The sequence below is a fragment of the Pempheris klunzingeri genome, chromosome 6 (genome assembly GCF_042242105.1).
Source record: "Pempheris klunzingeri isolate RE-2024b chromosome 6, fPemKlu1.hap1, whole genome shotgun sequence".
NCBI lineage: Eukaryota > Metazoa > Chordata > Actinopteri > Acropomatiformes > Pempheridae > Pempheris > Pempheris klunzingeri.
Genome location: NC_092017.1, coordinates 3,397,124 through 3,412,852, shown reverse-complemented (window position 1 = coordinate 3,412,852; position 15,729 = coordinate 3,397,124). Strand labels below are relative to the sequence as shown.

The 15,729-nt window shown below is 42.9% G+C and overlaps 1 protein-coding gene across 1 annotated transcript in view; it reads left to right on the top strand.

Annotated features, from left to right (window-relative positions):
* The window catches only part of ptprfa (protein tyrosine phosphatase receptor type Fa), a 208,441-nt gene that overhangs the window by 173,424 nt on the left and 19,288 nt on the right, over positions 1-15,729 (top strand). Inside the window, exons 20-23 of the mRNA XM_070832882.1 lie at positions 3,999-4,122; positions 4,295-4,470; positions 14,472-14,591; positions 15,319-15,473. Coding sequence (XP_070688983.1) covers positions 3,999-4,122; positions 4,295-4,470; positions 14,472-14,591; positions 15,319-15,473 — 575 coding nt within the window. The remainder of the gene's footprint in view (positions 1-3,998; positions 4,123-4,294; positions 4,471-14,471; positions 14,592-15,318; positions 15,474-15,729) is intronic.

Sequence of the window (15,729 nt, the reverse complement as noted above, 5' to 3'; positions counted from 1 at the left end):
AGAACAGCTACTAATAATGACGTCCGGTATTCCAGTATATGAAGTGTTGACTACACTGTGAAAATTTCATGCAAATCAAATGATTATTGGCACGGAGGTCTGACTTCCTGTTTCCACCAGGTGGCGCAATGAGTGTAGTTCTACATGTATTACATGTACATGTTCAGCAGACCCTCTTCTCTCCACTGATCAAATTTGAGATGGCTGTGATTAACCTGCTGAGAGAGAGAGACGTCCGAGAATAAAACATGCACTTCCTCTCGCCACTAGTTTGGTGCTGATTGGATCATGTACGGTAAAATTAGAGACACTGAAGTTTGACAGCTCGCCACGCCCAAACCGTTAAAGTTTTGTAGAGACCTTTGATAACTTTTCATCGTTGATGCCTTCTCTACCAGCTGTTTCAACAGGGTCCTCGCACCGCTTGGTGCTCGGGCCCTAATAACAACTCTTTGTGCTACATAACCATCAAGCACAATGACATCATCCTTAGTTTTATCAACCAGTTTGTTTAATAAAACATATAAAAAGTATCTGGATTGGTATGTTGGATCCTAATGGAGTCCACTTTTGGTATCAACCTTCTCATATTCATGTGGATTAATATCATGTGGCATCAACCAAAATTTGACTTGACTTTTGTAATGGGAAAATTGCTGACATATGCTGACTGTGCATACTGATAGAAGAAGCACCAACTGTATGTAACTACTGTTTCTCCCTACACTGAGTCAAGGCTGACTGATGTAAGGCAAGATGTAACTGTACTCACTAGATATGATGTTTTGGTGCACGTCATGATGATAAAACTTCACACACTGTGTTGTATAAATATCCTGTGTGTGAGACTCTCTGGACCTCACACTTCGGTTCACACTTCAGTTCACATAGAGACTACCGTCCGCTCTTCTTGTACAAGAATAAAACACAATGTTCATTCAAATCAGGCTGATGACGTATGGGAACGTATAGTACGGCGGTTGGACCCACTGCGACTGTTGTGGTCCTTATAATCTTGCATAAGTTTCTTCTACTTTTCACAAATATGTTTCGGCGTGTGCCCTACATTTAGCTCCACCACCTTGTCGGCTATTCATCCATAGACTCGGTCATTTTGAGTCGCCGACTCGGAGTCCCGCTGAATTTCTTCCTCAGCAAATACGTTCAAAAGAGCCTGGACCTCGACGTCAGTCCACTTCTCGTAGCTTCTCAAATGAAAATATGTGGCAATGTAGTAAGTGAGGTTCAGTGTTAAGAGAAGTGAATCTCAAGCCAATCAGGACTTGTGTAATGTATATTAAAGATAAGTGGATTATTATTCTTAACTCAGTGAATATTGCAGCAGGTGCTGTGCATGAGCCTGGCTCTGGCTTACACAAATCCACATGGTTAATGCCTTTCTGTTCTCCTCTCTGCATTTACGTGCTTTGTTTTTAGTTGGTGGAACTGCAGCTCTGAGTGTGATTACACTGACATGCTCAGTAACTGATCTAAATGTCAAAGAAGCACATAACCCCAAATGTGAGCAGTTTGTCACAGGCTGTTAAATAAGCTTTGCATTTCACCTCTTTCTTCATTGTCATTATTGTCAGTTGTAGGCTAAGCAGCCGTCCTGCCAAGCAAAGGAAAAAGCAGAAGGATATTACAGTCTTTCCTGCTGCTTCATTTTACCTCTGTATGTGTGTTTATGTATTTGAGTGGGTGTTTGTTTTCCAGATGATGTGGGAGAAGTAGTAGGAGCGTGAAAGGTCAGTCATGAACAACGGCCTTCAGCATGTCATTATTCAGTTCAACTGCATTCACAGCCAGCCAGTTGAAGAGACCATTCATCAGGTAGCATTGTAAAAACGCCTGTCATATTGATACACACTCTGCCGTCACTGGAACGCACCGTGGGTTTCCATCACGCATAAAGCAATAATTTACCTCATAAGAGAGTTTCACCTGATTCTTTTGGAATTTCATTTCTTTGTATAGAAACCTACACAAGTCCATGTGAAATATACATTTCTGCAGTTTGCGTTGTCTGTTTTATACTAAGGCATTGATCTAACAATTGAAAAGAGACTCAAATAAAAGTAGTATAAATCATTGAAGCAACAAAATAATGAGTGTAGAATATTTACAAAATGGCAGTAGGTGACTGTAGGTGAATGCAGTATGTACATACTGTTGTCTATTGTCTATCATAGACAGAAGAGGCAACAGTCATGTTAGTGGCACTGTGAGGCTGTACTTAGGCACTGTGGTTACAACTAGTACACCATACTTTGTGTTGTGCTGATATGTAGTGCTTAACAAATTTATTAGCCCACCACCCAGTGTAAGGTGTTTGCCTCCCCTGCCCTAAATTAACAGTATTGCTGATTACCAAAATATTTTTTTAATTTCTGTAATGGTTAACCCACCAGTATGTGCAAGCTCTTTAATCAAAATGATGTATTTGAAATGATGTAAAAGGAATCTGGAGTAGTGGAACTGATGGACTGGCCAAGTCAAAGTCCAGACTTGAATTCTATCGAACAGATCTGGGATTTATTGAATTAAAAAATAGATCACACACAAATTTAATCCAAAGCAAGTCTCTGGGAACAGCTAGGAACTATTTGGAACTCAATAACAAAAGAGACGGTCGAAAAGTACATGAAAACAATCAGGGCCAAAGGAGGTCAAACTAAATATTAAGATTTTTGGTTAAAATATGTGAATAAGGACTATTTAGTTGTTTCAGTTTGTTATCTGCCTAATAAATAATAATACAATATTTAATTTGAAACAAGTTTTCGACAGATTTCTAAAATATTTGTGTTTTCTCGTTTTTATGACAGGTGGTCTGATAAATTTGTTAAGCACTGTACATTAGAACAAAGTGTCCATTGAAGGTGATTGGAATGGCATTAGTTTTTCAGGTATTCAGTCGTAAACAATCATAAAAAGAACTGGACAAAGTTGCATTTTTGCCTCAATGGTGGTGCTAGAAAAAAGTCAGTAAGTCAATGGGTAGGATTCATCTTTTTAGGGACCATGAATATCAGTCTGGACCAAAGTAGTGGACTGACTGACACTGCCATCCCTCGAGCCATTAAAATTTGCAAATGAAAACTAGGAATGTCAGAAATTCAAGAGAAAGCCAAATTCTCACAAACAAAACTTTACACTTACTTTATGTGGAAAGGTTTGCATATCAGAATGGTAAAGCTTGACAGTGTCTTTCTATTCTATGAATGTCCAAATGTGGATCAAAATATGTTCACTTTCTGTGCTTAACTACAGCTTTACTCTTCCCAGCTAAAGCCATGTTTTAATGCAGTGACCCACTCTCAACTTAGAATTAGGAGGTGCTCTGAGCAGCAAATGACCTAATTTTTCAGTGTATGCATGTGTTCTGGGCTACATGACGGACCGGCAGCACAACTGATGTCCTCTGCATAAAATGATGATTACGATGATTTTTTTACCTAGTATCAGAATTAAACAATGTTATAAAACAATGTCAAGAATCTGCACCCTGATGTGCATTTAGAAACATTTGGGGTGGAATAGCATGTCCCCTGTTAATTATGGTGCAAGTACATTTTAAATCTTTGATATCCACGGATCCATCTTCCTGTTGTGAGCCCTATCAGAATAGTTAACATTATGGATCTGATCTGGAGTGTGATATTAAAGATAAGGTAGCAATGCTGAATGGAATATGATGCTGTGATATTGCGGCACCAAACACAGATACACAGACTTTGAAAAGGGTTTCACTATCGCTCAACATAATGTATGGTGTGGGGAACATGTATCTAAGACCACTAACCTTACTACATTGCTTTCCTGGCACCACCGCATCTGTTCTTTGTTAATATCAGGCACTGAGCTGGTAGGTGGAAGTCTGGAGGGGATTTTAGGAATGTCCAAACAACAAAGACAACAGGCTCTATTGTAATGAATGGATACCTGCTCTCTCTCCCTCCCACCTCTGTGTATCCCTCTCTCCCACTGTGTGTCAGTCTATTGATCCAGGGCAGCAGTTCACCTGGGAGCACTCAAACCTGGAGGTCAACAAGCCAAAGAATCGCTATGCAAATGTTATTGCCTACGACCACTCCAGGGTCATCCTCACACCTGTGGATGGTGAGAGACAGATATTCATCTCAAGACAGGGGACTTTGCATACTGTCTTACATTAGAGACAAACCTTTATTTCCAATTTTTTGGAGTTTTATAAGACTAGTTCATCATATTTTAGAAAGAAGCCCTGCTGTTTTCTGATTGGCTCCAATTTTCATTTGCTTGCTAACTGTAGGAGTTCCAGGTAGTGACTACATTAATGGCAACTACATTGATGGCTACAGGAAGCAGAATGCGTACATCGCTACACAGGGGCCACTGCCGGAGACGCTCAGTGACTTCTGGAGGATGGTGTGGGAGCAGAGGACCTGTGCTATTGTTATGATGACCCGCCTAGAGGAGAAGTCAAGGGTGAGCCTTTTATGTTATGAGAAATAGCAAAAATTAGAATGGCCCTAGTTTATCGCATATATATTATTTATTATGTATTATGTACTGTATAGTAACCCTTCCATAAAGTATGGCACATACCACAAGTTACAAGTTAATGGATTGCAGCAGAGGACTGTTGTGCTTTGACAAGTGGTAATGTTCAATTTGGCTATCAGAAATAATTAATAATTATCACAGATAATTAATAATTATTAAAATAAATGAACTTTGATTAAAGTCCACCTCGATTGGGGCACCACCTCGAAAAACGAGGAAAAGACAGCCGTTTTAATTGATTTAGTCTCATAAAAATGCTAAACTATCAATTTGGAATTATGTTTTATAATTAATTTAATAATTTCTACCAAAATTACCACATTGATAGCTAGCTGAAGGATTTTGGAGTTCTTGACAGTGTAGAGGTTGGCAGTGTTCACCCTTGTACAACATTAAAGGAGACAGCAAGTATTAAAACATTTATTAAAACAGAGCAAAATTCAGGGACATCATTTGTTACTCATTAAGGTGAAGGAGTTGTACTTTGGTTGTAAGTACAGCTGAAGCAGAGTAGGTATTAAAGACATCTGCTGTTACAGAAAAATCAATCAAACAATCTAACTAAATCTCTATGACTAAACTAACAAATAATATGAAGAGTGAGTGTGTGTGTGTGTGTGTGTGTGTGTGTGTGTGTGTGTGATAAGGCTGAGGAATGTGAGATGGGCCCACAAAGGTGGGGGGAGAGCCCAAATGGTGATGGCCAGACCCCCTGGGGTGTGGGGCAAAGGAGACAAAGGAAGCTAAGTGCTGTTAGCTTAGCTTTGTCCCTCAGTGGCCTGTTGCAGACAGTCCTTAAAGGGGTAGAAGAAGTGTCCTTGAGGGTGCTGCTTTCTCAGCTTGTTGCTGGTGGAAAGGTGTGGTTCTTGTCCGTTGCTGTGTGGTTGCAGGCTGGAGGAATCCGGTCGCTCCTTTGTTCCTGTTAGTTAGCAGCTCTGTGCTAACTTGCTGGTGTGCTCCTGTTGTTGGTTCTGGTTATCAGCTGGCAGACTCTGGGTCGTGCCTGCTGGCGCTGATCTGCTTACTTCAGGCAGGACCTTGTGTCGCTACCATGAAGGAGGTGGCTGCTCTGGACAGACCACACTGAGGCAGAGCTTAGCTGAATTGAGCTGGTCTCTCCTCTGCAGGAGGAGAGAGAGCAGGAAAGAGCTGGTCTCTCCACTTCAGGAGAGGCATCAGAAAGAGAAAAGTGGTCTCTCCACTTCAGGAGAGACGATGAGAAAGAGCGTGGTCTCTCCACTTCAGGAGAGACGTCAGAAAAGAGAGAGTTCAGTGGGGATGAACTGGTTTTGTGGGCCTGCGGTCGTAAAATCATGTGTCCCCTCCGGCCAATGGTGACAGTGGAGCTGGGCGCGGGGGTGATTTCACACCTATCTGTGAAACTGGGCATTAGGGAAAGGAGCCCAATAGTTTTACACAGAAAAGAAACATGCGGTCTTCACCATGTGCTATTCACTGTATAGTGAAGCCCAACAGGACCAAGCCAGACACTCTATTAGATGCTACCTTCAGCGTAGTATAATCTGTGTAAACAGTGTTTCAGAAACCAAACCAGGTTATTGAAGAAAGTGGACAATAACCTGGTTGTTTATGTGTATGCATAGTGTTGCGTATTTAGTGTGTAGGTGATTGGCTGTGATTGGAGGCGCTGTTCCAGCTTCGGCCAGTGATCAGTGCTGTTGGATGACATCTGCTATAAAACGGTCTCTGTCGTCACTCACCCTCGTCATCTCCCAACCGGCCACATCGTTATTTTGTGCAGTGATTTATTTTAGGTTCTGTTGGATCAGTAGGGGTGGGCAGCCATTTTTCGCTAAGCATATTTTCTCCCATTTTGATAGTTTAGGAAGCCAAGTGTTTGTCCTTTTGTTTTCCTGGTTAGGTTAGATTTTGTTGATTTCTAGCTAGGCTTGTTATTTGTTGGCCTTGGTCGACCCTGAAGCCAAGTCAGTTTTGGTTTTCATATTATCCGCTCTGTTATTATTGTATATAAACCGTATCCTTCCCCATTTGGTACTTGGGGAAAATGAGGGCCTTTCGTGTTGTGCACCGGAACCCCTAGACTGGGCATAACATGAATTGGGGGCTCGTCCGTCTTCTTTTCGCACTTTTTTGTGGTAAGTTTGGTGAGTAGGTTTGTTTCTGGTTGGCAGGTTTTTTTGGCGTGTGGGGAAAGTATGGAGTTTTCTGTAGAGGATTTTGTGGCCAGTCCTTCTTGGAAAAAAATTGAAAAATGCAAAAAGCAGATTTGTTACTTGTGGCTAACAGCTATGATGTTCATGTGGCCTACATTGCCCGGAAAGCAGAGCTCGGGTTTGCTTTAGCAGAGGAGATGGTGGAGAAAGGTGTGCTGCCCAGATTAGCTCCTGCAGCTGGAGCTGCAGCTGCTGTGGTTGAGGCAGAGAGAGACGTGCTCCTGGCGGATGCGACAGTTGCGCAGGTCACTGGCGTACTCGCCGCTGGTGTGGAACCTGATCTGGCCTCTGATCCCAGTGTGGGTAAAATGTCTACAGAGGATCTTTGTTTAGCACTGCAGATAAAGGAAGTAGAAACTACAAAATAGAGAGCTGGAAGTGCAAGCAATGCACCTCCGTATCAGGGTTTTGGAGCTTGAGAAGGAAGCACCTGTTCTCTCCACCCCTGTATCTGGTAGCCAGAATGCTGGTTTTGATATTTGTAAACACATAGCGTTAGTCCCTTTGTTTCGTGAGTCTGAGGTAGGCTCATACTTTGGCGCTTTCGAGCGCATAGCTGCTGCATTAAAATGGCCCAAAGAGTTCTGGTCTGTTGCAGTGCAAACTTGTGGGGAAAGCCCAAGAAGTTTGTGCCAGTTTGTCCATTGAACAAAGTTCAGATTATCAGACTCGAAAACTGTGCTGCAAGCCCATGAGCTTGTTCCTTAGGCTTATCAAAAGTTTAAGAATGGTGATAAAACTGCAAAGCAGACTTATGAGTGATAAGACTCCGTTGTTTGATAAATGGTGTCAGGGATGTAATGTTAAAACTGTGGCCGAGATGCAGGAGTTAATTCTCTTAAAAGAATTTGAAAAATGCCTGCCCGAGTATATCGTTGTCTATTTAAATGAGCAGAAAGTTTCATCCATGACGAAGGCAGCAGTCTTGGCCGATTAGTTCATTTTGACGCATAAGAATGTTTTTTCTACGCCAACATCTCGTAGCTGTAATCTAATTCCTGAGCGTAAAAGTTTGCCAAAGCTGGCGTGTAAAAATGCGGCACTATCAGCTGGTGAGAGCCGTGAGTGTTTCTATTGCCATGAGCCAGGCCATTTGATTGCAGTCTGTCCAGCTCTTACAAGAAAAGGACAACCGTAAACCATTAAATCTCCCGCTGGTGTAGGTCTTATAAAAACTCTGTCACCCTTTGTTTCCTTAACTGGAGAGGCAAAGGATAAAGTGCCGGTCACAATTCTTAGAGATACAGCTGCCTATCACTCATTTATGTTAACCGGTGCCCTGCCACTTTCAGATGAGACTGCGTGTAACGCAGATTTGCTAGTGTGGGGAATTAAAATGAGTGTCCTCCGAGCCCCACTACATAAAGTGCATTTGTGTTAGCCCCTTGTGACAGGACCAGTTAAAGTTGCTGTGCTTCCACGGTTTCCTATCAGTGGTGTGTCGTTTATTTTGGGCAACGATCTGGCTGGAGGAAAAGTGTTTCCGCCCCCGAAGTTGTTGACGTTCCTGATTCTGCTGCGCCTGTCTCTGCCCCCTCTGCTTTGTTTGTGCCAAGTGTGTTTCCTGCATGCACGAGTCATTTATGGCTACGTTAAATGAGAGTGAGCTCGCCACTTCAATTTCTCTCAATGTTAAAAGGGAGGAAGCGTCAAAATGTGTAAAGGAGGTTGATCTGTTCCCTGCTGATGCAGAGCTGAGTCTAAAAGTGACCAGAGAAATGCTAATTGCTGCTCAAAAAAATGACCTGTCTCTAGCTCTGTGTCCGTCTGCTGCAGCCTCTGATGGGAGAAAATCCCCTGTTTTCTTTTGTGATAACGATGTGCTGATGAGAAGGTGGAACCCCGATTCCAGTGACATAAATGTTGTTAATCAGGTGGTTGTTCCAAAAGAATACAGACCACAAGTGCTTAGCCTTGCACATGACTCTAGCTTAGCTGGACACCTTGGACTTAAGAAAACATATTACCGTGTGCTGCGTAATTTCTTTTGGCCTGGGTTATAAACCGATGTAGCAAGAGCTAAGCCTGTTGTGAAAGCCCTACTCAAGTTCTTCTCAACCTTTGGTTTGCCCAAAACAGTCCAAACTGACCAAGGCACAAATTTGATGTCTAGGGTATTTTCACAGGTGATGACAGAGCTTATGGTTAAACGCATAAAGTCGAGTCCTGAGTCACAAGGTGCACTTGAGAGGTTCCACCAGACGCTCAAGTCAATGCTGCGAAAATTCTGCCTTGAGTCCGACAGAGAGTGGGATGAGGGTCTCCCTCTTCTGTTGTTTGTGGTCCGAGAAACTCCACAAGCTGGACCTGTTAAAAGGTTACTGGCAAGTCCCTTTAACACCTCGAGCATCAGAAATATCTGCTTTTGTTACAACCGACAATTTCCTCCAGTACACTGTTATGCCATTCGGGTTGCGTAATGCTCCCGCCACATTCCAGCAGCTCATGCACAAAGTCTTGTCTGGAGTTGAAAATTGTGAAGCATACTTAGATGACATAGTTGCCTACTCCTCCACGTGGTCCGAGCATTTTAGAACGCTAACCGTCATTTTTAGCCGTCTTCGTGAAGCCTGACTCACTCTGAATCTGGCAAAATGTGAATTTGGTAAGGCCACTGTGAGCTATCTGGGTAAACAGGTGGGACAAGGGCAAGTGCGCCCAGTAGCGGAGAAAGTGCAGCCAATTATTGATTTCCCAGTTCCACAGTCAAAAAAAGCCTTGCGGCGTTTTCTCGGCATGTGTGGTTATTATTGTGGGTTTTGTAGAAATTTCTCAGATGTGGTGGCTCCTCTCACGGGTCTAGTTAGTCCTCTGAAAACCCGCTTGCCAGGCTGCTTTTGATTCAGCCACGGCGCTGTTGTGTAGTGCGCCTGTCCTCGCTGCGCCCTGCTTCACGCGACCCTTCAAGTTGGAGGTAAATGCCAGTGCATGTGGCGCAGGTGCGGTCCTTTTACAGCAGTGCTTCTCAATTATTTTCTGTTACGCCCCCCCCCCCAAGGAAGAAGACAACATTTCGCGCCCCCCCATTCTCCGCCGCGACTATAAATAGTATCATTAGTCTATAAAACCGTAGTCCGTAGTCACAGTGAAGCCAAGCGCTACATATGCTTCGTCATATTTCCTCGTCTTAGCTTTCGGGAGACTTTCGTTTGTCTCATTATCTCCGTCTCTCCGCCTTTCTTTTCATCCCTGTTAAAAAATTTTCCATGGTGTCTCTTGAGGGTTTGTTCACTGCACTTCATTTCTATCGCTCTGCTGTGTGTACGCATGCTCAACAACAAAACTCTACACATAGAGCTAATACTCCCTGCGCACACTCTGATAATGAGAGCGTCACTGCCACCTACTATAGAGGATGTACACTTTATTCTAGTCCAGCAAAAAAAAACATGTTCCCCGGGGTCACACGCCCCACTATTTGAGAAGGACTGTTTTACAGGAAGATGAGCAGGCTATTGACCATCCTATTTGTTAGTTTTCTAAAAAGTTCAATAAGCACCAGCTACATTATAGCATTATCGAAATAACTATATATATATGCTATATAACCAGCCAAGGTGGCGATAGACCGGTCTCTCTCGTCACTCACCCTCCTCATCTCCCAACCGGCCACATCATTATTTTGTTAAGCAGCGATTTATGTGAGTTTCTGTTGGATGAGGGGTGGGCTGCTATTTTTGGTTAAGTTTAGGAAGCCAAGTGTTTGTCCTTTGTTTTCCTGGTTAGGTTAGATTTAGTTGATTTCTAGCTAGGATTGTGTTATTTGTTATTTTGGCCTTGATCCACCCTGAAGTCACATCAGTTCTGGTTTTCATATTATTCGCTTTATTGTAAATAAACCATATCCTTTTACTTTGAATATGTTTGTGTCTGTGGCCATTTGGGTCTTGGGGAAGATGAGGGCCTTTCGTGTTGTGTGCCAGAACCCCTACACTGGGCATAACAACAATAAGAGTAGGAAGATAACCCAGCTACTTATTGAAAATTCATAAATGCCTTTTTATAAAATGTTTTAGGCAGGCAGATGCTAATGATGTAGCCTGCCCGTTCTATTGAGTTTGCAATGCGTGTTATGGCTCAGTGGTTATTGAGTTCAGTGAGATTGGGTGTGGGAAGACCTATTATTTTAGCAGCAGTGTTGATTACCCTTGTAAGTTTGGTCCGGTTTTTGGTAGTGAGCATGGTGAAGAAACAGGTGGAACAATACAGTAAAACTGGCTGAATGATGCTTTGATAGAGTAGCAGGAGGAGGAGCAGGAGCAAGATGAGGAGTAACATGAAGTCCTTTAAGTTTACGGATGACTGACAGGTCATGGTTACAAGGTTAAACCATTGCTTAGCCATGTATATAGTTATGCTATGCTATATATGCCCAGTTAGAGTTTGTTACCAGTCCTTAAAAGGGGAGAAGAAATGTCCTTGAGCGTGCCGCTTCTCAGCCTGTTGACGAGTCAGGCTGGAAGAAGGTTGCGGTTCTTTGTCCTTGCTGTCCTGGTTGCAGGCAGGAGGAATCCGGTCATTCCTTTGTTCCTTGCTAGTTAGCAGCTCTGTGCTAACTTGCTGGTGTGCTCCTCTTGCTCTGAAGATCAGCTGGCAGACTTTGGGTCATACCTGCTGGCACTGATAAGCTTGGTTCAGGCAGGACTTTGTGCCATGAAAAAGGTGGCCTGGTCTGGTACAGACCACACTGAGGCTGGGGCTCTCAGAGGTCCAGAGCCAGGATCAGAGAGAGGTGATCTCTCCTCCATCCAGGACAGAGATCGGAAAAGAGAGTTTAGACCCTCATGGGTCCAGAGCTAAAGGTTTAAGAGAGTTTGAGAGAGAGCACTGAGCTTAGCTCAGTTGGCCCTCAGAGGTCCAGAGAGGAAGATCAGTGGGGAAGATCTGGTTTTGTGTGCTGGGGTTGTAGGGTCATGTGTCCCTCATTGGCCAATTGTGGCTGTAAAGCTGGGTCCAGGGGTGAATTAGCACCTATGTGTGAAAACTTACACTACTAGCTTGAGCAGAGTTTAACTGATGAAAGCCCAATTTCAAATATCCATCTAACAATAATGAGTAGAACTCATAGAAAAATAGTTGTGAAGAATTTGGTTTTATTGATGTCTGTATAGAAGACATGTAAGTATAGGAGATAGAGACTATACATTTTACTTCCACCCTCACTCCATATACTCCAGGATTGACTGCTTTTTTTATGCCTGGTAACATAAAGAACATACGTCCACTGAAAATCTACACAAGCTTAAGGAAGCTAGCCAAGAACTCATTGGCTGTCCGACAGAAAAGATCTTAACAAATGTAACATACTTAAAACAAAACTAAACTACAAGCATGGGAGTAGAGCAAGCCCCATCTTGGCATCAGTTTGGAACGAGTTTGGTGATATCTAAAGAACATAACAATCCCATAGATCGGACCTCCTACAAGCCAACTGATCTCTTAAATACAGACTGTAAATAGCTAACTTCTATACTAGGCAAACGAGTGAAATTGGCCACTATTACTTTAATACATTACAGTTGACTGCCACTTGCCAATTAACATCCTTAAACTGCTCAGTGTTATAGAGCATAGTGGTTAATACTTGGGAACCATTTAGGAAATAACATGCTGCTAGCTAGCAGCTTGTTTTTAGCACTGGAGCTGACCAACTAACGATACTGGCAATCAAGAAACAACCAACCAAAGTCCAATTTCCACAGCGGGTCCACTTGTTGGGCCCGAGTTGGTAAGTTTCGCTGACTTGATTTCCTCTCCGTGTCACCCTTGCTAAATTCAGATCAACGCTGTGGGTTCGAGACTGAAGCCCCTGGGTGTAAGTGCCTGAGCCATAAGACTCCCGGCCAGCAGCAAAGACTACCCTCCGCAACTGGTTGCTAACCTATGTTTAACATCACACAATTTTAGCCCTCGTACTGGCCTCCTTGTACAGCTGACCTCCTCCCTGGTCAGCTGTGCCAGCTGTGCAAGTCTTAATAGATTTAATAGACTTAATAGATTTAAATTATTTGAATGGTCGGGGGACAGACACAGTCTCTATAGAATGTTGGGTGGGTGACTTGCAGGACTGCAGCTCTGCCTCCTGGTCTCAACTCTGGATTGTCAAGTTTTTGGACTAATAAACTCAAACCCAAATTTCCAGATAAGAGCGCAGCTCCTTCCAAAGTGGGATGGATGCCGTCTCCGAACAGAACAGGTCTTCCCCAGTAAGACTGCCAATTGTCCATGAAACCCACATTGTTTGCTGGGCACCACCTCGACAGCCAACGGTCAAATGATGACATGCGGCTATACATGTTGTCACTGGTCAGATTGGGCAGGGGACCGGAGAAAACTATGGAGTCCGACATTGTTTTTGCAAATCTTGGTGTTATAATGGACTCAGACCTAAATTTCAATTCCCACATAAAAACAATCATCAAATCAGCCTACTACCACCATACAGAAAAACGTATTATACATTTATCTTCAGCAGACTGGACTATTGCAATCGTGTCTTCACAGGTCTTAATAAAAAATCAATTAGACAACTGCAGCTTGTTCAGAATGCAGCGGCCAGAGTCTTCACTAACACTAAGAAGGTAGAGCACATCACACCGGTTCTTAAATCCCTCCACTGGCTTTTCAGTGTGCTAAAGCACACACAGGTGTCAGGATGGTGCAGGAGGACAGTGTGATCACTGATATTAAATGTAAAAGCACTGGGACAAAGCAGTCACCTCTATCTTCTCTAAAAAGGTTGTTGAAGACCATCACAAGGGCTGTCTCTGTGCTGCAGTGATCTCTAAAACCAAACTGAAAACTATGAAAGATATTATCATTCATAAAAGAGATCCATTGAATTAAATTGACTTTCTCCAGCACTCACTCTCAGATAAAAATAATAATCAAAAATAGGTCTGTATATGGAGAATCTCAAAATGGAATTTTTGTCAGTGGCAATTTGATAACTGTGTCAGAGAGCTGTTAATTGTCAATAGTGGGGCCAATGGAAAGGAATACCTCTTTTAAAACTTAGTTGGGATAGTGTCTAGGCATAAGTGGAGGATTTCATCTGAGAAACTGATTAACCCAGCATTGGATGATTGTAGTCTAGAACTGGAACTGGGTGAAGGAAGCTAGGTTATTTCTGAAGGCGGATACATGTTGTGGAACTGGTGAAATTTGAGACAGGGTGCTCTCTTGACTTGACTTGTCTGTTGAGAATAGAACTGACTGGATTAAAATAAAACTTTGGGATAATGGTTATTAGTGGATATTATGATTTTGAGAAATATGCTGATCTTGCCTTTATGAAGCTGTGGTGATGGTAACATGAAAGAAAAGATCATGGGGTCTCAAAGTGTTGGAGGAGTGTTTCACCCTGTGGAGACCATGAGTATGTTTAGTCAATTTGTTGGCAATCTGAGATTTCTTGTCCAGCTGAGACTTAGGCCCAAGGACTGTATTAGCCAAAAGGTGAGCAGCAGTCACTGGGGATCATGAAAGTCCACAGCAATATGTCAAACTGATGAGTAGCTGTCAGCATATTTTGCCCTGGACCAAAGACCAAAGTGGACCTGACCAACATCACCACCAGGAGGCCACAAAATGTAAATGTTAAGGACAGTAATAAAAGTTGTCCTAATCCCTTTCACCAATCAATTCTTTTCTCCTGTCCCTGTCCCTATAACTTCAACAATAGCCCTACTGTTTGTGAAAAAAAAACACTGGTGTGTCTCTGTGCAGATAAAGTGTGACCAGTATTGGCCTAGTCGAGGCACAGAGACATATGGCACGATTCAGGTGACCATGCTGGACACTGTGGAGCTGGCCACGTACAATGTACGCACATTTGCCCTCTATAAGGTAAGAGCATTATATGTATACTTTGTATATGTAGTATGTATGAGTATGTTTGGCAACTAATCAAGTCGGATCTCATGGACAGCAGAAGGCTTTGGTGGTTTGTTCTGAAAGAGCATTAAAGCCACTTTAACTTGCACCTTGTTTCATAAATGTGATGACAATTTAACATGCCAATCACATGTCTGAATCAGCACCCTACTCACTTTCCCCTAAAAGTCAGGATGCTGATCTTACAGCTCAGCCTGTAACATTTTCATAATACTGTGGACTCACTGTAAGTCTGAAATTAACGTAGCAGCACAAGGTGAAACTTGCAGAGAAAGAGACACAAAATCAGTTTCATAAACCAGGAAACACCATAAAAAAGACAGTCATTAAGTTCTTGAGGAGATTCTTCGCAAAGCAAATTATTCAATGAAAACTATTTTCCTATTAGATAAAAATGTATTAGTGGATTTGCTGCAGGAAGCAGTTGCAAGAGTCCCTCGCACTCACAACCGTAATCACTGATGCATCCTGTGAGAGAACAAAAAAAGTCTCGCTAACATGAAATTTCTGTGTTTGCTATGCCTCTGCTTTGCTTGCCTGTGAGTGCTGCTCATAATGCATTTGTTAATGTGTGTTTTAATTTATGGCAACATAATCAAATTATGGACTTTCAGTTTGTTAAATCACATCTTTATAAGTGGCAAAATGAGTGTAAACGTGTGTATTTGTGCTCTAACAGAATGGCTCGAGTGAAAAGCGAGAAGTTCGACAGTTCCAGTTTATGGCCTGGCCTGACCATGGAGTGCCTGAGTATCCCACCCCAACACTGGCCTTCTTACGCAGAGTCAAGGCCTGTAATCCTCCAGACACTGGACCTATGGTGGTCCACTGCAGGTAAACTCTCTGAGAACCTCACTCGGTATCTCACTGTGGGAAGTACCTTCTGGTGTGAACAATCACAGAAGCTCCAATGTCACCACGTCTGGTGGGAGACAGACCAATCATCTCGCACTGCACTGGGCCCCTTAGCCCCCTTTATAAGTGCCCCTGGTGCCCTACTCTGCATTCTCAAGCGTAGTTTCTTCCACGTTCTATACACATGCACTACTGTGAGATACCGAGTGAGGTTTGAAAGAGAACTTAAGGTTAC